We start from the raw sequence: 25640 nt of genomic DNA on the forward strand, positions 1-25640 counted from the left end.
GGGGGGGTGGGGGTGCGGTGGGCCGGAGGCGGCGCCTGTGCGGTCTCCGCCGGGAGCTGGGGCGTGTGGCCTCCTCGTAGCGTGACGGGGGCATGTTCGTGGTGTTCTCCTCGTTTGGAGGAAGAGGGAAGCCCGCTGTGGGAGCGGTAGGGCTGCTGTGTAGCGAAGGCACATCTGCAGGATCCCGCCCGCACGGGTTGTGCAAGTTGGGCCGTACTTACCTGGTGATTATAGATGCCCATCAAACTAACGTACGGCACTGTAGGCTGCTATTAGAGGGCAGGCTTGTTTTCGTTTGTTGATGGATTCAGCAATTGTCTTGCTGCAGGGAACAAAAAAAAAAACAAACAACCCACAACAGGAAAAATGCATTCATAAATTAGATTAAGTATGGCATGAAATTACTCTGCTCTGTTTCTAGTTCAGAGTTTTCATATGGGCATCGCTACTGAGAGAAACCCATCTCTTCAGTTAGCACAAACATTTGTTGCTAGCAAGCCTGACCAGAAGATTGATTGGGACCTAAGTTAATTTGGTAGATTTTATTGTTTTTACAGTACACGTTTGAATTAAGCTGCTACGGAGACACTTGTGCAGCTCTGAGGACAGAGCATCAGGAGGAACACAAGACTGCTTTTTTGTGTACTATAGTCAGCTTTTGGTACTGTAGAACTGCTCAACAGAAGTTGTATAGTGCTCTGTAGGCCTGGATTATGCCTTTCTTTCATGGTGTTGAGAGATTTATTTAGACCTCAGTTCTTGTAGACAGTTATTACACATGTGGAGTTTTGGTTGGGGTTTTTTGGTGGGGTTTTGTTTTTAGTTTTTTTTTTTTTTTCTTGGAGGGCAGATTGAAACCAGAATATTCTCTTGGCAAATTTGCTGGGCATTCTTAAACATGGGGTAGAAGAGACCACTTAGGTCATGCAGTGTAGTGCTTTGTGAAGACTAGAATACCACAGTGTGCATTTCAAAAAAGTCTGTGTCCAAAAGCATAAAACAGTCTCTAAGATTGTAAACAATCTCCACAACTGTAATGATGTAGGAAAGAGTAGAAGTGATCAAGGGTTTTCTAATGCTGCAAGTCCTTGCAATTGCAGGATATCTGTTAAATGTCCAGCAGATCCTGGGAAGCATATTATGCCTTAGAAGGATAAAAAGGAAAAGCAGTAGCCCCTGCTGATCTTCTCTGAGGTTTTGCCTAGCACCCCAAATCTGATGGCAGCCTTAGCACAGTTAGTGGGATATACCTGCAAACTCTGCTTCCGTCACGTATCAAGTTACCACCAGTCTTCTCTTGTGTCACCTGCCTCTCCTGAACTGCAGACCTAACACTGTGAAACTCTGTATTCAAGAATAAGGGGCAATTAATATAGGCACTATGGTTTGTATGAGGTTAAAGTATCTTAACTGGAGAATGAAAAATTCTTAATCAGAGATGGTGCTGCTGAAGTTTCCTGAAGTAATTTATATGTTCTTTTTTTATATAGTATTCTCTTTCTTCTAAAATGGCATCATTTATTTTAATCGAGGGAGGGGGAGATTCTTGCTACCTTTTCAGTGACAGCAAATCAACTAATGACCTGTTGCCATACTTACGTAGCACATACCTTTTGGTCAAAGATACCTGCATTTTACTGAAAATAAATGAACAACCCCATCTTGAATTACTTTTTGATATCCTTTAGAAGTTACAGTACTGTCCCTTTTAAACTTTTTTCAACTTACAAAGATCTCAGATGGAATCACCATTTGTTAGAGACTACACACGTAAGATGTTAAATGTGAATGACGTACAATATATTTCAAAAGGATCCAGGAAAGCTAACCCCAAATAAATACTAACTATTTCTATTGTGCTTTTACAGCAGCAGTATCAAAGTGCCCTATTTTGGGCAGACAAAGTAGCTTCGCTGTCTCATGGTAAGTATTTACTTTTTGCATTGTTTTTGATTAACTTCTTTCTGATAGTGTTCTGGGTTTGTTTTGTTGGCTTTTAAGATGTGTGGCTAAATGGTGAAGTTTTGAGTTTGGTTAAGTGATTTTCCAATTTTGCCAAATAGAGCAGGGCCAATCTTCCTTCCCTTTTGAACTTGTGTTAAAATTAATGTTTGGCCAAACCTGAAGCTTTGCCTGCCTTAAGAGACACACACAACAAAAAAACCCAGAGCTACGAGAGACAGCGGTGGACTCCTACAGGATTCACTGTTGCGCTAGGTGACAGGTAGAACGCAGGTTTACAGAGGTAATTGATGCTGGTAGCCTGTGTCTGACCACAGCCATGGTCCATTTACCTTCTTAAACTGATTCTAGAGGATTGATCCCACAAAAACTTCAGTTGCCAATAAAGTAGGAGAGTACTAAATTATGCTTCTGCAATCATAACTTCAAGCTGCAGAAGTCTTATGCTTTCACTTTCACTGTTGTTAGGTTCCCACTGATCTTTTTTGAGAGACAATTCTGGGTTCTTTTTTTGTGCCCTGTGTCCAAGGGCAGGGTAACTTACAACTGCTACTTTCTTTTAGATGTGTATCACTGTTGTCTCCTTCTCATGACACACCTCTAGTATGAGATTTTTTGTATTCACTGTCCAGTGCACTATCTGATGTCTTTAAAATTAGAATCTGATTATTTTTTCTTTTTAATTTCTCACTGATAGATATTATGAATTGTTTTTACATATGTATGTATTAAACACCCCCCCCCAACTTTATAATTAAGTAGGATGCTAGAGTAGGGGAAAAACACTTTTCTAGTGAAACAGAAGTGAATATTCTGTATGAAAGTGTTAAAAATATATTATAAATTAATTGTTTATAATTTGTTCCTTTATTTTAGAAGAACCACAAGATATCTACTGGTTGGCCCAATGTCTTTACCTAACAGCTCAGTATCATAGGGCAGCACATGCCCTTCGATCACGTAAGTTGGATAAGGTAAGTCATTTTAGTTGAAGACTAAACTACTGTTATTCCACTTTTAAACCTCTGCTGCTAACCACAGTGATTTCTTCACCATCAGAGAATAAGGTTTATGGAGAAGTAATTAAAAAATTTGCATGATGCAGTTATGTGAACCAAGTATAGCCCTGTGTCCAATAGGCCAGATTGAAACTGTTGTCCCCAGATAGGTCACAGAAAAGAGAAGGGGTCCAAGGATTGTGACTATAGCAGGTATAGGAAGGTGGAGTGTCACTTCAAGTGTAGTTGTTTAAATTGTCCTTCCACTCTGAAGGCAAGAATGAAGCAAGTGTCCTTTGAGAGTTTAATAGTACAGGAAGTGTTACAGACTTAGTAATTTTGGTCAGGAAAGATTTTTTGGAGGTGAAAAGGCTGATGAAGTCATACAACTGAAAAAGGAGAGAGCACAATGGAGTCTAGCGGCATAGGTAAACATACTCTCTCTTTGTAACTAATATGTATGGAACTTCTCTTTCAGTTATATGAAGCATGTCGCTACCTTGCAGCTAGATGTCATGTGAGTACACATTTTAACCTCTATTGGAAACAAACCAAACTAAATAAAAGATGCATCTTGTGAAGATTAGGTACCTGACAGACAGTGTAGATATCTGTGTTCTTTGGAATAACAGGGTTGAATTCTGTGATAGTTGATTTAATTCTTTAACCTTTGGTATTGTCACTGGACTATCCATTGTGGTACTGTTACAGAATCACAGAATCATCTAGGTTGGAATAGACCTTGACGATCATCCAGTCCAACCATTAACCTCACACTGACAGTTCCCAACTACACCAGATCCCTAAGCGCTGTGTCGACCCTACTGTTAAACACCTCCAGGGATGGGAACTCCACCACCTCCCTGGGCAGCCCATTCCAACACCTAACAACCTGTTCTGTAAAGAAATGCTTCCTAATATCCAGTCTAAACCTTCCCTGGTGCAACTTGAGGCCATTCCCACTTGTCCTGTCGTTTATTAATTTGATTAAAGACACTCGTCCCCAGCTCTCTGCAACCTCCTTTCAGGCAGCTGTAGAGGGTGATGAGGTCTCCCCTCAGCCTCCTCCTCACCAGACTAAACACCCCCAGTTCCCTCAGCCGCTCCCCGTATGACCTGTGCTCCAGACCCTGCACCAGCTTCATTGTCCTTCTCTGGACACGCTCGAGTCATTCAATGTCCTTTTTGTAGTGAGGGGCCCAAAACTGAACACAGGAATCGAGGTGCGGTCTCACCAGTGCCGAGTCCAGGGGTAAGATCCTTTCCCTGTCCCTGCTGGCCACGCTATTGCTGACACAAGCCAGGATGCCATTGGCCTTCTTGGCCCCCTGGGCACACTGCTGGCTCCTGTTCAGCCGGCTGTCAATCAACCCCCCCAGGTCCCTCTCTGACTGGCAGCTCTCCAGCCACTCCTCCCCAAGCCTGTAGCGCTGCTGGGGGTTGTTGTGGCCCAAGGGCAGCCCCCGGCATTTGGCCTTATTCTAAAGAAACCCAACCAAACTTTTCTTCCAGGAAAGAAAATACTTCTCTAATATTTTGTGGGGAGACAATGTGAACCATTTGTGTCTCTTAATTACGTTTTTAATTGGTTGTAGTATGACCAGAGGAGATGTGATTTATGGTTGTATAAATATAGTTAGCAGCTTTATAACTCTGTATAAAATGTGGTACTTAAATAGTAAAGTGTAGTGCTTTCACAGAATAACTGAATCAACTGGTAGATTAAATATAGAAATTTGAAATAGAATAATGTACTGCTTATAGAATGATTGGTTTTTGTTAAAACTTGTATTAACTACTTTTAGAAGCGTATCTGCCTCTATGATTCCGTAATGCTGAATAATAAATTTTTCTGTAGGTGTTACTTTTATAATTTTTTTTGCTTATTATAGATGACTAGTAAAACAGTTGGCTGCAGTTGGGAAATTACATATGTCTAAGTAAGAACATGTGTGCATGAAAAACCTGCTGATGAGCACTGGTTGTTATAATCTGTACCTTTGAAATGTGACACTGTTTATTGGTGCTTTATGTACAGATGTTTCAAATCCCAACCTTGTTTTTTTACATGCACATGTTTGGCTAGTATGCTGCCAAAGAACATCAACAGGCCTTGGATATTCTTGATATGGAAGAGCCAATCAACAAAAGACTTTTTGAAAAGTACTTGAAGGATGAAACTGGACTGAAAGACTCTGCCACAGAGTGGGAGATGTCACAATCCTCTGTAAGTGACATTTTAAGCAAATATTTTTATAACTGGAAAAAATTTGTGAAGACAGAAAGTGATTCTGCAGCTGTATGAATCTGAAACTCTATGTGTTTAAGCTTTCTAGTTTGGATAACATAATTTTTTAAAATGCTGAATTGTTCTCCTTTCAGTCAGAAGTCATATGTTAGCTTGCCTGTATGAAAGTAACTTGGCTTGCAAAAATGAAGAGTGCTTTTCAGCAACTTCCCATAAATTGTTTTCAGACACTTTGCAGGAAGTTCATGATCTAGCATTGGTTTTTAGAGTCTTTTAGCTATAAGCTGCAATTTCAGTCTTGGTAATGTAAACTAACACTTCTTTCAATTGGGCTGCAGGTTCTGAGATAAAAAAGCAAGTTTTCTTCTCTAGATATTTTTAATGAGATATTTCCTTAATCACTCAAGTGTGTTCTCAGTGGGACATTTTTTGATCACACTTGAAAATGATGTAACATGAAGGTGAAGTTTTTGAAGCTCAGTGAAAATTCTGTATAGGCAGACAGTTAAAAGCAATCAGTACCACGTGTAGGCTGAAGAGTCTATGAAGAGTCTTTACTTTCTGAGTTATCAGATGAAGTTTATTAGCTAAAACTACAGCGAAAGTGATTGACAAACAGCATTTTCCCTGTAAGACTGAAGTAGCAAAATGGGTTCAATCATCAATGTCAACTGATTTTGAATGCTGGTATTAATGGGCTTAAGGGGGAAGTGGATTAGACTGAGTTACTGTGGTGCACATTAATGGGAACATTAAAGATACCACTGCAAGCGAAGGAAGAAGTCCTCAGTTTTGGCTGTTTGTCCTTGCTCCTACACCATCTTATCCCTGTTTCATGGTACTCTGGCCCAGGTGTGGATTATTGAACTACATTGGGAAACTATTTTGACTGAAAAATAACCCAGCCAAAACCCCCCAACTTCATCAGTCCTTACCTTCAAAAATACTTTTGATAACATAGTTCACTAATGCGAGGATGGGTTTGGTTTGCCCAAGGTGAAAACTACAGAAGTGGGTACTACTACAGGAAATCTCATATTGAACTCCTCTCTAGGAATGTAGCTTTTTCAAACTTAATTTAGTTTGCACAGAGACTAGTTGCAGAGTAAGAGTGACTGTTTTCTGAGCTGGTAACAATATTATCACTTTAGCAGCCCTCAGGGGTTTATTAGTTTTATTGCAGCTATACTGTTTCTAATACACAGACTCCTGAGAGAGTTGGTCTGTCTGGTTAGTTTGATAACATAGATGCGTAATGTGTTAACTTCCTCCAGGTAACTTTCTGACACTTGTGTGGCCTTTTGGCTGAACTGAACACCCATCTAGGCAGTTTTGAAAGAGCATGTTATTATACATCTTAGTACAACTTTAACTGTGGTAATAATGGTCTTTCACTAATTTAGTTTCTGAAACATGTTTTGGATTGAAAAGAAGGATATGTTTTTCTAATCAAAATAATTGAGTACATTGATTTGGCCTTTTTCATCTCTACTGCAGTCATTCTTGTCTTGCATGAAATATGTGGTTTAATAGTAAACAAACAAGCAATTCACTTTTCAAAGTAATAATTCCTCTGTATTGAATATGGAGGGAATTTAGTATAAAGAGCTTACGATTCAATATCAGAGAGCTGGATGTTGGAAGCAGAAAAGGTAAACTCTGTACTACCTCTACTTCAGGCGTGTGTTTGTTTGGCAGTAGATAGCCTGACAGAACATTCATCTGATTTAATTTATTTTTGTTAAGATAGCAGAGACAATATTTTATCTAAAGACAGCACTAGAAAGCCAGCTTCCATCATACTTGAAATGCTTTTTACTTTTCAGGGAGCCCATTTGATTTGTGCTCAAAAACAAATTGCAAACATTGATTAAGTCTTTGACCTCCAGCCCTGCTTTTCCACCAGATCAAGAGCTCTATATGCCTTCTGCGCGGGAAGATCTATGATGCTTTGGATAATAGAACCCTAGCAACATACAGCTACAAAGAGGCCTTGAAGCTTGATGTTTACTGCTTTGAAGCATTTGATCTTTTAACATCGCACCATATGCTGACAGCACAGGAAGGTCTGGATAGCAGTATTTTTCAAATACAAGTAAAATTTAACTGTTTTCTCAATATGCCTTTTTTCCTGGATAAAAATTAAAGCAATGCTACCATGTAACAGATTTCAAAATGTTAAGAATAGAAAATGTTATGAGTGAAAATTATAGTCTGCTCGAAGTTACATTTGAATTTTATTTTTCAGTCTTGCAGTGCTAAGAATTAAAAGAAACAGAGTAACCCAGCTGTCCTGATAGTTTGGGAAGCTCTAGTGCTCTTTGCCCAGCCTGAACGATGTTTTTCCTGTGATCTTGATTTCATAGGCTTTGAATCCATGACACCCTATTGGGGCTTGCTTAGTTATAGTAGGCATTGGTTAGTACAGCATTCAGAGTGATAAAATTTGACATGTAGAGTAAACAAAAATACTGGCGTGTTATGTCATCTTTATTGAGTTTTATTTAAAAGTGTAGAAGGAAAAACTAAGAATTCGATCATTAATTTCCATAATTAGTAGTTATCTGGTTTAGTGTATCTGTACTGTTATCTTCCTTGTAGTTTCAGGTTAAGCATCATAAAATTCTTTGAATTTTTAAAATGTTGGATCTTGCTATTTTTCCTTTAATATAACCACTTCAATTTTTGTTTTAATTCACATAGAAAAAGAACTTCTTGAATCTCTACCTCTCAGTAGACAATGTACAGAAGAAGAACAAGAATTGCTTCACTTTTTATTTGAGAATAAATTGAAAAAGGTAAACTCCAAAACTGACTAAAAAGCTGGAAAATTGATTGCAAGTCTTGACTTCAGCTGTAAATTTTTTTGGATTCCATTTATTCTGAATATTGCAAAAATAAGGGCTTTGTAGTTTTGATTATTTTAAAATTTATAATGCAGTAGATTCACTTTATGGGAGTAGGGTAATAGTTTTGTTTAAACTTATTTTCTGGTTGGTGACAACTTGAAATTCTGATTATTTTTTTATCTTTATTTCTTGACAGACTTCTTGGTAGGGAAAAAGAACATTAATAATGTAAGCAAAATGTCAGTTACCTGAAAATATAGGGATATCGCAACATTATCTTTGGAAAAACTAGTCTGGAATAATGCGAGAGCACTGAAAGCTGACTAGATAATGCTCAGTATTCATTTCCACAGCTCTGTATTTAAGATATTGATGCTGGCAAGCATCTTTCATGTTCTAAATGAGCTTTTAAGCACATTATAGAGAACCTTTTAACCAAATAAGTGTTTTATGGACTTTTGGTTTAAAATTTAAGAATTTAAAGAAGCTTAATTCTTCTTAAATAATTCTTTTAGAGCTAAAACCATTAATACTTATACCATCTGATTTTAGATTGGTTGTTGTTTTGCATGTTGCTTCTTTTGTCTTTCAGTATAATAAACCCAGTGAAACACTGATTCCTGAATCAGTAGATGGTCTTCAGGAAAACCTGGATGTGGTAGTATCCTTAGCTGAAAGACATTATTATAACTGTGACTTCAAAATGTGTTACAAGCTTACTTCAGTGTAAGTATACAAAGCAACTTCAAGGTTTTTTTTCTCATATGGTGCAGTATAATAATTATGCTTTGACTTAGAGGAAATATCATTGTTTAATGCATTGACATACATAATAATTGGATACAAAGTTTCAGGTATTAAAACATGTAGTTCGTGTCTGGCAAGACACATAATTTTTATGATATGTAGCAGAAGTATCCAAAGCAAAACTGCAGTTAATCAGCATCGTGCTGCGCTTCTCTTCATCCATTCTCTTCTTACTCTGGTACCTTCAGTTTTATGTGTTCTCTACCTACTTGTTTGACTTTCAGAACAAACAGGTTTGGATCAGTTGGTTAGTTAGGAAGTGTGATTTCTCTGGTTGATTAAAAGTTATGTTAATTTTGATGTGCCACAGCTGTTAACATAGCCCAGGCACATACTGCTGCTCAGTTGTCAGATGGGTCTTCTGACAGTGGATTGCTTTTCAATTACTGTAAATGTGAACACGTGGTTTTGGAGGTATTTTTTCTGCTGGCTTGACAAGAAAGATACCTTTTTAAGAAAACAGCATTTTTGTGTATGTACTGCATAGACTCCAAATATTGGTAGTATAAAATAGAAGGGTTTTTCTTTCCTTTTTTTTAAATAATACAGCTTTTTTTAGCAGAAGCAGTCCATCACAGTGTAACCCACATGGAACCTAGTACAGACAAGAATTTTGGGAAGGCTGTAGAGAATGCTGACAGTTATGGTGAACTTAAACCATAAGTAAGATTATTTAGTAAAATCATGATCCTTTTAAAATAAATTACTCCAATTAATTCAAAGGAATTATAATATTTCATCTTTGTTTCTGAAAATTGCCACACCTTGTCTAGCAGAAAGTGGCAGAATTAAATGTCTGCTAAGGAGGAGGCTATCACAGATGCTAGAGCTTAGAAATGAGAGTCTGAGAAATCCATATAATTTTAAAGGTTTAGACTCTCTTCAAGAGACCATTTAATATACTTGTTTATATGTTCTTTTATATTTTTCATTTTAAATACTTTGAACTATTTAAAATACCAGCTAAACTTTTAACTGTTTCAAGGTGTACTTCTCAGAGAACGGAGTCATAGTGTTGTACTTCTGATTTAAGAGATGGTGTGAATAGATTTCAAGACATCTTTTTTCTCTTAGTTTACCAAATGCCAGTGCTTACCAAAAGGACAGATGCCTACAAGCCATGTCCTGCATGCAGTCCCTTGTCTGTGAGACCATCTTCCATTTCTTAAACACCACAGGAAATAAACATTAAAAACTGAGCTAAATACGCTTCCTGAGGCATACTGCTTAGTGTTAAGCTCAGGTATTCCCTGAGGCACGCTGCTTAGTGTTAGGCTGAGAAAGCTGAGGACTGTTGCTTGAGAGCTGATGTCAAACACATGGAAAAGATGTTGCTTGCTGTTTGTTAGTTAAATTTGAAGTGACTTTCAGACAAATGTGCATTTCTAATTGTATATTCAGCTCGCAAGAATGTACTGTTATCCTCTTCTGTTCAGCTAAATCAGTAGTTATTTTTTTGGTCTTAAGAGAGCCTTTATTATGCTGTTAATAGTTACCTTCTAGTCACAAATAGTTTTCCCGTGCCTAACGTGGTAATTAACCAAAACATTGCACACTATAAAAGCAACTTGCTTATAACACATTAAAAGTTTTGAAATGTGTGTTGCAGACTTTTTTTTGGTTTTGTTTTTGTTTTAGAGTAATGGAAAAAGATCCTTTCCATGCAAATTGTTTACCTGTGCATATAGGGACACTTGTGGAGCTTAATAAAGCAAATGGTAAGAAACAACCTTTAATATGAGTCAAAAGAAGATTGTAAAGCTTCAATTTTGAAAAAAAGAGTTAAGGATGCTAAGAAACTCCCTTATAGATACTATTTAAAAAATTATATAAATTTTTCCTCCTACCTTCAGTTTCAAGAAAACAGTGGTAACTGGAAAAGAAGGGAGTTTCAGAGCTGACAGTGGTGGAGCAGGGAGTAGTTGTGCAGGGTCTTTATTCATTCATGATGATGAGTGTCACTGTCGTTTAACCACTGGACTATGTACCCAGAAAGTTAGTGAGCTACACTGCTTCATTTCTGTTGTTTGGTTTCTGTTTTGAGGTGCTCTTCCTAGAGTTTCTAAGTGTACTTCTTCTGCTCAACAACAAAGTAAAATATATTAATTTACACTAGAGGGAACTCTTCAGCAGTGCTTACGCTTCAGTGGACATGCTTTTTCCATACTAGAAAAAAAGTCTAGACTTTCCTTGCTTTTGCTGTTTTGAAGGCCTTTTTTTAGTTAAAACAAGTTAATAATCATGCAGCACCTTTGTTGGAATTACAGAAATAGCTTACTTGCAGCTGGCATGGGTTTCTGTCATTTCAGACTGCATGTAAACATCCAAAGCAAGTGAGGAGCTTGAATGTCTTTAAAACCAATTGGGGAGTAAGGAACTCATGGTTTGCAGTCTCTCAAAGGATGGGCCATTGTATGTACACAAATAGGTCATTAGGTATACTGATACTTCTCAATGTTTAGTAAATGTACTTTTCAGTTAATTTACAGTTTACTGCATCTGAAAATGTGACCAATACTCTGATGTTTCTTCTAAGCCTGCTTTGAGAAGCATTTTCTAAATAAGTTCATATTTTTGTAAGACAGTTTTCATATTTGATTTTTCTGAAGTCCAGAGTTGATGCAAGTACACCAGGACAAACTCACTAATTTAAGAGAACTGTACTCTGAGGAGATAGAAATTATGTATACTGTAATGCTATTTCTTTTGAAGTCGCATAGGCAATAATTATCCTGTATCTGACTACTTCTGCTGTTATTGAAAAATCTGTAGTAAGTTATTGTAATAACTAGAATTACTATTAGAAAAGTAATCACTTAGAATTATTCCAAATAATAATTTATTTGCTTTTGTCCTATTTTCAGCATATTAATGCACAGGACTCTACTTTGAAATTGATCTAGCCAGTATGTCATACATTTTAGGCATAGGGAGTTCGGTAGTGTTTTACCTTGACAAGATACATTCAAGTGTAATATTACCAGCATTTATTTTAATGTATGTTAACGACCTAAGTTGTTGCAGAATTCTTAAGGGATAGGATGTATAACTGATAATTATGTGCTGTGTAGACTTACAGGTTATGGGTTTTTTAGTTAATTGCAAAACCAAATCTCTTTTGAGGTAGTTTGAAGCATTACCACTGAACAGAAAACATTTTTGTTTACTTGTGCATTGATAACATTAAACGTTCTGGATATTTTGTATAGAAAAAAGGGCTTGAACCATTTGAATGTTTCAGCATGTTTTAATTTTCTTTTCTTGTTTATTCCCACTATGTAGAGCTTTTCTATCTTTCTCACAAACTGGTGGACTTGTACCCAAATAATCCTGTAAGTTGTTCTAAATCTTTATTACCAGGAAGTTTTTTTCTAGGTGAAAGCATGTAAAGATTGTAATGTAAGAGTCAGTTTGAGCAACAGAATTCAAAATCTCTTTCTGGATGAAGCTAGTAAAAATGGTTTGCTCCTTTTATTTTCTATGCATTGTAATTTCCTTATACCAAATTTATTTTCTTAAAACAAAGTACCTGCAAAATATGTTCAGTGTGAGCTATTAACTTTAAATAATAATTTAAAACAAATGCTACAGTAATAAATGTATATACTTCTCTGGGAAACCTTTTCCAATACTCGATCACCTTCATAGTTAAAATTGTTTTCCTTTTACTCAGTCTGAGTTTTCTGTGTTGCAACTTGTACCTATTGCCTCCCATCCTATCACTGCACATCTGAGAAGAGCCTGGCTCTGTCCCCTGTATTCCCTACCATTAGATAATTGAAGACAGCAATAAGCTTTCCACTTAGCTCTGCCTTCATGAGGCTGAATAAACCCAGTTAGAAACGTACATGCCAGCAGTTCTAGCTTGTCTGTAATATCAAAGAATTCAAAAAGCTGTGATTTCAGTGAAAATGCTTCTAACGTCTCTAATTATAATATGTTCCTCTGTTTTGCATCATCTGTGGTGATGGCTCACTAAAATCTGTGTGATATATCTAATAATACGCTATTCTGATTTTAATGTGTAGGTGTCGTGGTTTGCAGTAGGATGCTACTATCTCATGGTTGGCCACAAAAATGAACATGCCAGAAGATATCTCAGGTAATTTTTTTTTTTTCCCTGATTTTCTTTAGTGAATCTGCTCCTTACTTGCTAAATAAATATTTAATGTTCATCGTTGTTTGGAAGCTCATAAAGTAAATGGAAGCCTCAATAAACTGGTTACTATTAAAATATTCCTTTTTGTTGACACCCTTTTTTTGATATAGCAATTCAGACCTCATCCATCGATGAGATTTACAAATGACAGAGACTCATGTGGAATCTCTTTCGGTTACTTTCCTGTTACAGGCAGGTGTAGTCCCTGCATTTGCTCGTGGCTGCCAAGCTAACTACAGCTAACTACAGCTAGGTAATCAAGCCTCAGTTCTTAGTTTAAGGCATTCTCCCAGGTTCAGGTTTCATATCTTAAAGGGAAGAGTTGAATAGAAAATGCTGACATTTGGCTGTCTAGTTCTTTCTTTGCACAAGCAGCCTTGGTCTTTTTAGGTTGGTTAGTCAGCCCAATGCTCTTTGCTGTAAGTCTTCTGTATGTGTATTATCAGCACTGGGGAGCAGGACCTTGCTGTGAAGTAAGGTATTTGTTTTCATGCTGTAAGCTTAAACTGAGAAGGCTTAAATCAACCTGTAAGGCTTTCATTTTTCTTCGAGACCTTTAGAGACACTGTCTATAAAAATGGGTTAGTAATTTAGACTGTTTAAATGCCTGGTTATTATGAGTAAACTATTTAAATTCCTGACAAGTACCAGTGTATTTTTGTATACTGGAATCTTGAAATTATTCAAGAAGCTGTCCTGAATTACACATGTTGTTTTGGTGGTGAAATAAAGAATATCTTTATTAAATCTGCAAGCATCCCTAGCCAGTAAGGGTCTAGAGATGTGTTAGGAAAAAAACAAACCATCAGAATTCAGGGTAGTTCTGGCAAAGAGGAAAGAAAAGATCTGGTAAAAGTGAAATAGTAACAAAATGCTCATGTTTCTTGGAGAAGAATGACAGTAATTACAAGGCTAGGGACAACTGTGGGCTAGACAGTAGTTTTTAGAAAAAGATATAGAGGTATTGGTAAAAACACAAGCTCCCATATCGTTCTGGAGTCACAGGACATCATGCTGGGGCATGCTGAACAGGATAGAAGGCACAGCTGGGCAGTGCCTGGTAGCATGTAAGGGAGGCATCCTTCTGGCTGCTTCAGAAGCAGCTAGCTGCATCATTCAGGTCTTACAAAAGGCTTTACCTCTTCTCAGCACCAATTAGGAAAACAACATTTGTGATAGAACATAATCCCATCTTTTATAACAATAACCAAGGTATATTGTAATGTGTCACTGTTGACAAGTCAACATGTGTGGAGAGCTCAAGATGGATGTGAGACATTTGTATTCAAGAGAAGGCAGTAAACAAGATTCTGGAGAAGGTGGTCAATTAGGAAAGGTTTTGAAGTGATTGAAGCTGTCTAGGATGTAGGGTGGAAGGTGGAAATGTTCGAGTGTGTGAAGTTTTGCCCAGGAGACAGAGAACAAAGTGTTCTCTAGGATCTTTGATGAGAAATGATGAGTTTAACTGTGACAAATAAGATTTAGATTAAATGTTAGAAAGGAATGAAATGTTTAAGGATAGTTAAGCAATAGAATAGATGTGGAACATGTAGCATTTCCATGTCAGAAGCTTTTAAGAAAAGATTGGGCACATCTGTCATGATCTCTTTACTTACTGATGCCCTTGCCTTCAGACTGAGAAAATCACCTACAGAGCTTTCTACTGTTCCTGTCAAGTCTGTCTTTCTGTAAAGACTCCAGGTTGCAGTCTTCAGCTGATTGATGTTTTACATATTTCTCTGATGCATGGCAACTTTGCACTGTGACAAATAAATACTCTTGTCTTCATTAAGGCTAGTACAGTTACATGGCGAAATTGCAATGCACAGTTCAACCTAAGTGTTCGTTTGGTATTTTCATATCCTGTTTGAAACTTACATTTGCTGTAATGTATTTATTTTGAAATTTATAGCTAGAATTTTGTAATACATTGAGTCACTACTAATTTTTTCTGTATTTTGCCCAATTCACCTATTGTATTATTATGTTCAGTAATACCAAATAATTCCTGCTGTCCATGAACAGCAACAGAAATAATACGATTTCTTGAAAAGGAGCAATACTTTTAAATCCTAAATAGTTTTTTTAACTTCTAAAGTGAGCTTTGTTTACCACTGGTCATTACAGAATTATGTTAATAAATACCTAACTATGTGGCATAGCATTGCTATGTAAGTAGTTACCTGAAGCAGATGAAATTTCATTTTTTGTTTTTAGCAAAGCTACTACACTTGAGAGAACCTACGGACCTGCGTGGATAGCATATGGACATTCATTTGCAGTTGAGAGTGAGCATGACCAAGCAATGGCTGCATACTTCACAGCTGCACAGCTCATGAAAGGGTATGCCAAAAATGTCATATTCAGAAAATCTAAAATTAATCCATAAATAGTGTAGAATACTGACCTGTGTCACTTCAAACAGTAGGAATACATTTGCAGAAATTATCTGGGAGGATAATTTAATCATCTGCCTTTAACTGCATTATTTGTGATTACTGTTGGGACCTTATAAGTTCAAAAGATTTATATTTAGGTAATCTGTGTCCTATCTGAAAGTTCTCTGAAATTTGTGAGTCATGTTTGTCATACCAGGCCATAAACTGCTGTATAGTAATACCTTGAACAGCTCTTTCATGCTGTGGAGAAGGTTTTAAAATGAGTAGTGGACTAATCATGTCGTATTGCATATAAAACTATGGTATTTGATTGTCATTATTGGTAAATGTAATCCCTTTAATTATTACCTCCCTATGCCATTTGTAAATTAAATGTACGAAGGAAACAAGAAAAACAAAAATCCTCAGAACTAACTTAAGCACTGAGAAAATACATGTAATTCCAAAGCAAGTTACAGGTATGTACTGGAGTTCAAATGCTTGTCAGTAACTAACAAATACGTGAAGTCTTTTAAACCGCCCCTTAGGTTAATAGTCCATTTAAATAATCTTTTACTTGGATGTATGTAAACATATGCAAATACAGTTGGCATTTTTTTATAGTTTGTGGTACCATTCCTGCTAAGTGAGTGTTTGGGTTTTTTTTGTTTTTCATAGATGTCATTTGCCGATGCTCTATATTGGACTGGAATATGGTTTGACCAACAACTCAAAATTAGCTGAAAGGTTTTTCAGCCAAGCTTTAAGCATTGCACCTGAAGATCCTTTTGTTATGCATGAAGTTGGAGTGGTTGCATTTCAAAATGGAGAGTAAGCTTGCAAAATAGGAATAAATACAATCCTAAAGATGGATTATTCTGAAGTGTAACATGCCATTATATCTACTAAAGTACTTACATTGAAATACAGAATACAAAATTTCTTTTAGTTCTAGTTTAGATGGCATTTATCCTAAACCCTTGCTTTCCATATTGCTTAAGATTGAATGAGGAAAGAATTTAATGCTTGAGGAACATGCAAAGATCAATTATTATCTTGTGTGTGCCTGTCACTGGGTAGTTGCATGCCTTGAAAAGGCATCTGTCTTGCACACATGCTATAAAATTTTGTACAGCAAAACGTTTTGTCTGCTTAAGGGGTTCCAAATATGTTCTGAAAAAAAATCCAGATATAATAACTGTTTAGCGAATGTTCTTGGTTTGCTTCTGTTTTAACTTCATCTTGTTAGCTCTTAGGACTACATGAAAAATATAGCCAAATGTAAATGATGGTTTTACACGTAATTTCACTCATACGATGAAATAATGTCAAAGAACTGTTCCTTGTAATAGGGTTTTCTCATACTGCTAATGAAAACTCTTCACTAATTTACTTTTCTTTCCTCCCACCCCCTCAATTCTTAGCTGGAAAACTGCAGAAAAGTGGTTTCTTGATGCACTGGAGAAAATCAAAGCTATTGGAAATGAGGTATTTTTCCTAAAAGCATCATAAATATGTAAAAGTCCATCATAATATGTAAATAATAATAATATGATCATAAATATATAAAATTCCATGAGATTCTGTACTACTATCTTGTGACAAAATATGTTGTGCTTATTTTAAGATAGAATCAAATAATAATTTGATAGTCCCCCTGTACTCTGCACTGGTGAGGCCTCACCTGGAGTATTGTGTCCAGTTTTGGGGACCTCAATACGAGAGAGATACCAAGGTGCTGGAGCGAGTGCAGAGGAGGGCCACAAAGCGGGTGAAGGGCCTGGAGAACAAATCCTATGAGGAGAGATTGAGGGAGCTGGGACTGTTCAGTTTGAGGAGGAGAAGGCTGAGGGGAGACCTCATCACTCTCTACAGCTACCTGAAAGGTCATTGTAGAGAGCTTGGTGCTGATCTCTTCTCACAGGTGATTAGTGACAGAATAAGAGGGAATGGCTTTAAACTGCAACAGGGGAGGTTCAGACTGGACATTAGGAAAAAATTTTTCACAGAAAGAGTGGTCAGGCAGTGGAATAGGCTGCCCAGGGAGGTGCTGGAGTCACCATCCCTGGATGTGTTTAAGGGTCTTTTAGATGAGATTCTGGGGGATATGGTGTAGGGGAGAACTTTGTAGTGTAGGGCTGATGGCTGGACTCAGTGATCCCAAGGGTCTTTTCCAACCTGAATGATTCTGTGATAAATTTGACTTTAAAACTTGAACCATCTACTTGTAATTGAGTATGCTGAGTTTTTACATGAGAATCATCACTCATTATCTTCAGTGCTACAGGAAAATGCAAAAAGTATGTTTCTATATGAAAGTAAAAGAAAATAAGTGTTTACTGGAGAGTGAAATGTAGGTCTCCTTTTCAGTCTTTGCATCTTGATTCTTGATCTGGGGGAGGAACTGGGTACACATGCTTCACCAGGTTTCTGCCTGGTTTCTGCCATCTTAAGTGCTAGTCATTTCTTGAATGACTTTCACTTTTGTTTGGATATAATCCTGTAGGTATGGATTTGTTTTCTTCCTACCAGATAGAGACACTGTGTGGGCTAAGGATGCTTAACTAACTTCCTGAACGGAATCAAAATAATCACTGGCAAAAAGTTTGTCGGAAATATGCTCGCAGTTCAGGTGCTTTTGTGAATCAAAAGTCAACCCATTACAACCCTGATTCCTCAAACACTGCAACACAGAAATGAGTTTGTACCTATTGGTAGTACGAGTTATTTTATTTGCATGTCATTATCTTGTCATGGTACTATAACTGTTAACAAACCATCTCCTGTCAAGATAGTGAAATTGCTTCCAGAGCATAATAAACTTTCTAGAAAGTGGAAAGTGCTGAAAAAACTATAATCTTCATGTGGACAAGACACACGTTTACAAAAACAAACTGCACAGATACTAATGTGCACACTAATACTTACCAGTATACAAATAGGGTTGTTCTGTTTTTATTAAAGCTGTATTGTTGTTCATGCAAATGTTGCAACTTTTGTAGATCAAGTTTAAATTTATGCATATGCCTAAATTCTTTTATGTGTGGCATTTTTGTTTCTTGAAGTACTAAATATCAGCATACCTATAAACACACAAATGGAAATTTAGAATTAGATTGGGAAACACCTAAAAGAACTAGAGATACAGAGATACTCCTACATTGTTATAAATTGCAAATTCATAATGTGATCAAGTTCAAATGATTTTTGATTTCAGCAAAAAGTGTTTTAACGACTCAGATTGTCTTCTGTGTGCTTTGTAAATGAGCTAATTTATTTAGAGCAGATGAAGTTAGACTATGGAGAAGACAGTAAAAAGATGTTCAGTATTTATGATTATTTTACAAATACTTAATTTGGGGTATGCAGTGCTCCTAGGCTGAGAGACTTGGCATGATTTTTCTTTAGTTAAGTTGAAAACAAAATTTGGTTTACATCCAAGTTTTAATATCACTGACCCTTTTAAAGAAATCTAATTGGGTTTGGGGAATAGAAAGATTAATAAAATGAGTAATTGAATACACATTTTGAGGTTAAATATGTGTTTTGAAAATAACTGAAAATGTTTTTATTGGTCATGAATGAATTGTCTTGTTCATTTGTATTTGGGTTTGGGTTGTTTTTTTTTTTAAAGTAGACCAAATTCAGATACAATCTGGAAGCTGCAGTTATTTGAATTGTTGCATTATTTTGCAGGTGACAGTTGATAAGTGGGAGCCTTTACTGAATAACTTAGGACATGTCTGCAGAAAACTCAAGTAAGCAGAGAGTACTGGAGCTACATTTATCTGGAATACTGCACAAATGTGTTTTATCTAAGCCTACTTCTCATTTATATCAAGATTATATTACCACATGAGAGCAGAGTAGAAGTACCTTATAAAACCAAGATTCCCTAAATCAGCTTGTGAACATAAATACATTACTTACCCAATATATACAATTTACTACACTCAAGTTAAAGTATTTAATATAAAAGCCTTTCCTTAACTATTGATTCTTAATAGATAGAAATTTTGTTACAGGCTTCTAGATCCTTGTATGCGTCTGAATTCTAACTGGCTGCTGTCCCAGTCCTGACATACTTGAATATGTCCACTGATTAATTAACATAAAGGTGGTTCTGTGCTGATTAATTACATGGATCCGTGCTTATGGTTTTGTTTATTGAAGTGAAATATTCAATGACATTAACAAGCAATAAAATAGTACTTTATGTTTTTTGAGAACAGAAATATTTCATATTCCATATTTCTGTTCTAGGAAGAGAAAAATGAAGTGCACAGTACCTATGCAAGCTTTAACAGTTTTAACATAAAGAAATATTTTCTCATTAATTACCTTAATCTGATTTAACCAGTGTTTTGTTTAATCAGTACTATATCTTCTTTTTTTTTTTTTAGTATCATGTTGTTAATTTTCCAGTTGTTGTATACTGTAATTTTTGTCTCAAAGCTGTTAATGAGAATGTGATTGTGGTAGATAAAAGTTGTATTTCTGCTTTGGCTTTGGTAGTAATTGCTTTGTGCTTGAATTGCCAGTTAGTCTTCATTGTCATTAGGAAATACGGGTGTATAATAGTTACCCCTTCTGCCAAGATCAAACAAAAGGCACTGCTTCTGGAATCTGTTCATGAGTGTAATTGCAGGTTTTTTCCAAATACTTGTTTCAGTTATAACTCCTTTTGTCTCTTTTTAATTTCTACAATAAATTAGTAACTGCTTGCGTCACAATTAGGGCAACTTGCATTCTATTATTTGTTCAGGTTCAGAAATCCAACCTAATGTATTTCTACATTCTTGTAAACCATCTTTCAAGAAAATCAAGTTGAGAATTTAGGCAGCTGTACTATGCTTTGATAACTTAAAAAATTCTGTAATAAATTTACTGGTGTTCATTACACATGCTATTGCTATTATGAGAAAACTTACTGGATGTATGTCTGGCATGTGGTTGAAATTTGAAAGCAGCATATTAAAATACAGTGGTAGTTAATTGGACAAGTAAATGAGTGAAAATAAAATTCAAATCATGTGAAAATTTTGTGCAGCAAGCAAAGTGTTGCATAACTTTTCTGCCTCAGTTGTTACTTAATGCCCTCTAACAACTTCATGTGTTGCTGTTTGCATAATTTCATTATAACTCTAGACATTAACATTTCTTCTGAATAGACAATTGCTACCTTTATTTTTAACAACTTGGTACTAGGATGTCAAATGGGACAATTTAATTTCTCAACGTAATGCCATAATGTACATTTAATCCTTGTTTTATAAAATAACCAGTGCAATTAAGCAGTCTAATTAATGGAAAATTTTCAAAGAAAGGATGGCTGATATCTGAAAGAAAATAAGGATATGTGTAAATCTTCTTTTCTGGTATAGATGGTATCAAAATGGAAGTAACAAAAGTACCAGTGTATGTAGCACTTAAGGGTTGTGAAATTTCTGCCCAGAGACCTTTTCTGATTTTGAACAATGAGTGATTTAGTCTCATATTGCTCCTTCGCTCCCCTGGGGAGGGAAATGAAAGCTGCAGAAAGAAAGCTAATTTTACCATGAGCAGCATTAAACATCTAAAGCAATTTACCATGTCAAATTGCTAAGATCATCTCCAAATGGGGCCTAGCTACAGGCAGCTCTTGTGCTACATAAGGGGAACAATGATTTTTCAGTTACACTGAGGAAGAAAACTGTCAATATCCTCAAGTCTTTTGTGCGTTCTCTTATGCTCAGAGTATGAAGCAATAATTTTTAAGTTCTTGGAGGATTGTGTGCCACTGAGATAAGGAAAACACCTTTTACCCTGAAGCTTAATGATAGATCTTCTGTATTTAACCCTAACAGGAAATATGAAGAAGCACTGGAATACCATCGCCAGGCTCTAGTACTGATTCCTCAAAATGCTTCTACTTACTCTGCCATTGGCTACATACACAGTCTAATGGGCAATTTTGAAAGCGCAATCGACTATTTTCATACGGTATGTAACTGGCTGGTCACAGACTCTGTTATTTACTGTTTAATTCTGTTTTGGTTTTGGAACAGAGAACCAGCGTTTTATCCAGCCTCCAAATTGTTTTTTTTATTTTATATTCTTAAATGTTTGTGAAAAACCCTCTTTAATTTTTCTATTGATTAAGTTAAAAATGGCTACTTTGGGAAACGTAGTACTTGGATCCTTTTTTGTTATAAATGAATTGAATATCATAACTGTCATATACATTTTATGTACATAAAGTTGTCATGCAATTGAAATACTTTAAAATACTTCCAACCTATGTCTTGAAGTAGAAACCTTAGAGTAAGTGCAACACATGTTATACTTCATGAATGACCCTCTGTATAAATATCCTTTTCTGGTTATGTTTTTCTGCTTTGCTTGCTTACTACTTCAGCCAGTTTATATGACAGTATTATTTTGGTTGTGCAATCTTTTGCTTTTATGGTGAAGACTTTATTCTGATAGCATTGTTGAGCAACAAAACAACAAACTCGGAACCATCATGGACTTAAGATGTAAATGGTTTTATTTGTTACTGAATACTTTTTACTGTTTTTTTTTAATAGGCCCTTGGTCTTAGGAGGGATGACACATTTTCAGTCACGATGCTTGGACATTGCATAGAAATGTATATTGGTGATTCTGAAGCCTACATTGGTAAGTCTTTCACTTATTTGGCTCTTAAAGTCATCACGTCCTTTGAGAGGACTCTTATTCTTACATCAAGAAAGACTGTCTTCTATTACCTAGTTAACTTACAAAGTAGAGTATGGGTTTGGTTTGGTTTTGTTGTTTTTTTTTTTTTTCAATGGCTAAGTGAGTTAGAACTTTCCAGCAGTTGTAGATGAACACTGTTTTTTGTAGGCATCATGACAGTAAATTCTTAACCAGTATAAAGAAGGGAAACACTTTGCCATTGGAGCTGGTGATGGTTTCTCTTATAGAAAATATTGATTTGTGGCAAAACAACATTTTCAAGCTTAGAAACCAGAGGGAATGGGGAAAAAATAAAATAGAAATACGGAGTTAGAAAATCAGAGGACTTGATTTCAGCTAATGCTGCTGTAGAGCTTTATGTGCAAGGCATTTTCAGCATATCAAAACTCTGCTCTGTGGAGACAGGATAAATTCTTCTGCCTCCAAAAATAGAGCTTTACATATGGTTAAAAAAAAAGAAAAAAGTGATTCATAACAGTAATACATTATATCACTATAGTTTGAAATATTATTTGAAAGCTTTCTTCCCCCCCAAAAACCATTAGTGACACATTTCTGTTTCGTTGAACTTAATGATTTATCTGTAATGAACAGAGTTGATGTCCTGTCAAGCATGTTAAAGAGGTTGAATCCAGTAAGAGCCATCTGTGTGCTTTATTGCTTTTCCTGCAGATTTTTTGCACAAATTGAAGCAGATGTTTCTTCTCAATATTGTCTTGTTCCATATGTAGTCGGTTAATACATCTGGAAGAACCATGCCAGCTGTGTGATATGCATTAATGCAAACCATGCTTTATGTAACTTAACAAAAATGCCTCTTGGAGAATTGGGAACTGGCAATTACTTCTAATAACAGACTTTTGATTCTGAGTTGGCTTTCTTAACACTGTTTTGTTTTGGGTTTTTTTTTCAAAAAGGAGGCTACAGTGGGTTTTTTTTCAACTTATGTCATTAAGCAGCGACAGCTCCCTGTCAGTCTGAAAGCAGGGAATCATAGTAGTTTCTGGATGATAGTTTCCTCGAGATGCATTTATGTGAGTGTTCACTTGGAATAAACTAATGGTTTGACTGTTTTCCTAGGAACAGAAATCAAAGACAAATTAAGATGTTACGACTTTGATGTACACACAATGAAGACATTAAAGAACATAATTTCACCTCCCTGGGATTTCAGAGAATTCGATATAGAAAGACAAACTCTGGATGAAAGTGGCATAGTAACGTTAGAGACATCACATCAAAGGAAAAGTACAGATACCAGTCGCCCATTGGAAGAAACATTTGAGATTGAAATGAATGAAAGTGATATGATGTTAGAAACATCGATGTCAGATCACAGTACGTGACCATAAATGCTGGTAGAGCGCTCATTTTGTCTAAGTGTAATACGTTTGTTTTAGCATTTTTGTTATGGTATTATACTTTCAAGAATTTGCTATTTTTATATGAATTCAAACTACTACTCTGTACTTAACACCAGAGAAGAAATGCTTGCCTTAAGGATAATTAAAAAGTATACATGACGGACTGTTTCTACAAAATTAATCATACATGATGAAGTAAAAAATAAATTCACTTTTTTTTTTAAAAACTGTTTACTGATCCATGTGTCTGCCATCAGTTAAGACTGTGAAGGTTTAAAAATAGTACTTAACATGGAATTGTTTACAATGTTGCTAAATTGGATAGCCAGTCTAAAATAGTAGTATTGTGGCTTCTGAGTTTTCATCCTGTCTGTGAGGAATACTTTCTTAGTAAATAGACCAAAAACATCCGTGAAGTTTTATACTTACTACTTTATAAATATGTATTCCTTTAAGGAGCAATTTCAGCGGCTTTCCATAATTTGACTCTTAATTTGGCATACATCGAATCAATGACAAAGCATGTTACTCTGTTATACTTTCTCCTAGTTATTAATTTCTGTTCCTTATCACTCTATGTTGTATAACTGGCAGATCATTTAAAGAATTGTTTCTGGTAAGCTGACTAGACAACAAACGTGAATGGCGTAAACATTAAGATAATTCAGTCTTCCCTGGAATTACTGTTATAATAAAGTTGTAAGCCACAGTGTACTACTGCAGGGACCACAGTCATTCTCTTTACACATGGTTGCTTTGTCAGTGCAAAGGATTAACTGAATAATACACATACACAGTTTTTACACGTGGTATTTTTAAATGTCATTGGTTCACTGAAAAATGAAGTAGTAAAACTCTGAAACAGAAGTGATTTGTCCATCCACTAAACAGGACAGGTCTGTTTGCCGCCTTAGCATGAATGTTGAACGTATTTTGTGTAAATTTTTCCCTTCCCTTCTCTTCTTGCCTGTTCCACGTATGTCATTGTGTGGAGCTTAAAATTAAACACGTAATGCTACAAGCTGTCATAATACTTTCTTCTGTGACTTCCAGCTAAATTTTGACAGTTAATGTTTAGAACAGATTTCCTGAAGTTTAGCAGTCCAGACTTCAGTGTGAAGTACTTCAGAACTCAAAACTAGTACTTCTTCCATGGACAGAGATTTTTCAAAAATACCAAAATTACTTTTATTTTAGTCAGCAAAATGAAATCATTAGTCTAAAATGTAATTCCTATACTGTATCTTAGTACATCTGTGTTAACATTTAAACATGTATTTTCAATTATACTTTTAGCATAAAATATATCCATTCGGTTATTGTGATATAATTTTCATCCACTTTCTTGGGGCAAGGTATAAAAACACCTGACCTATTAGTGCGATTCATTAAATATTTCCTATACTCTTTTTTGGTACTTTATGTAAATAAGAGGAGACAAAGGATGAATCCAAGTATGTGTATTGAAACTTTGCTGTCATTTTTGCTTTCCAGCCATCCATCTTTCTTGATTAATGGTCCTTTTAATTTTAAGACAATGTTTACTTTTAATTTTGCTGATGAATGGATATCAAAGGATGGGCTGATACTGTAAACTTTTGAGTGTTGGGTGGTTTTTTTTTAAATTGTATAGTTTTGCATAAACTGGAAAATATAAACTACCACTTCTCATCGCACTGCCTCTGTTTCATGGGTCATTGAGTTCTCAGGGGCCAGGTTCTGAATCCTAAGGAATATACAGAGAGAAGAGACCACTACTTAGAAAAAAATCACTAGATGGGAAAGCCTTCATTTATCTGAGGATTCTCATTAGACAATCTGAGATAACTGCTGGTAAATCAAAATGCTAATTTTCCTTTTTCCTTTATTGTGCTGCCCAGACAGACTTTTTTTGCTGTGACCTATCATGTGTTTGTTCTTTTTCTTTATAGTGCTTTCATGAATCCCCATCTGGCTCAGGGAGACTTCACTGCATCAGTGCAGGCCATGTACATAGTTTGAATCCAGCGTATTGGCTGTTTTCCATGTCTGTGCGTTGCTGAACATGAACTCAAGTTCTAGACACATATATACTTTAAAATTCAAGGGTATTGAGTGAGGAAAAGTGAGGGGAAGAGTCTGTCTTAACAGCAATTGTACATGCTCTCACTGCTGA

The 25640-nt window shown here is 36.0% G+C and overlaps 1 protein-coding gene across 2 annotated transcripts; it reads left to right on the top strand.

The window, feature by feature from the left end:
• Positions 1-1191: 1191 nt before the first annotated feature.
• Positions 1192-24503, top strand: CDC16 (cell division cycle 16). Of its 2 annotated transcripts, none has more exons than XM_026853318.1 (17): positions 1192-1923; positions 2839-2936; positions 3439-3477; positions 5047-5187; positions 7035-7274; positions 7912-8006; positions 8650-8783; positions 10503-10582; positions 12147-12196; positions 12893-12966; positions 15241-15366; positions 16080-16232; positions 16826-16889; positions 19098-19159; positions 21248-21383; positions 21971-22061; positions 23202-24503. In XM_026853318.1, the coding sequence occupies exons 5-17, from the start codon at positions 7256-7258 to the stop codon at positions 23465-23467; spliced, it is 1350 nt and encodes a 449-aa protein (XP_026709119.1). In that variant the 5' UTR covers positions 1192-1923; positions 2839-2936; positions 3439-3477; positions 5047-5187; positions 7035-7255; the 3' UTR covers positions 23468-24503. The 2 variants fall into 2 exon arrangements, with proteins under 2 accessions (XP_026709119.1, XP_026709111.1); XM_026853310.1 differs by having other exon boundaries at positions 7115-7274.
• The last annotated feature ends 1137 nt before the right edge of the window (positions 24504-25640 follow it).

Source organism: Athene cunicularia (genome assembly GCF_003259725.1).
Source record: "Athene cunicularia isolate RWA chromosome 1 unlocalized genomic scaffold, athCun1 chr1_part1, whole genome shotgun sequence".
NCBI classification, from domain to species: domain Eukaryota; kingdom Metazoa; phylum Chordata; class Aves; order Strigiformes; family Strigidae; genus Athene; species Athene cunicularia.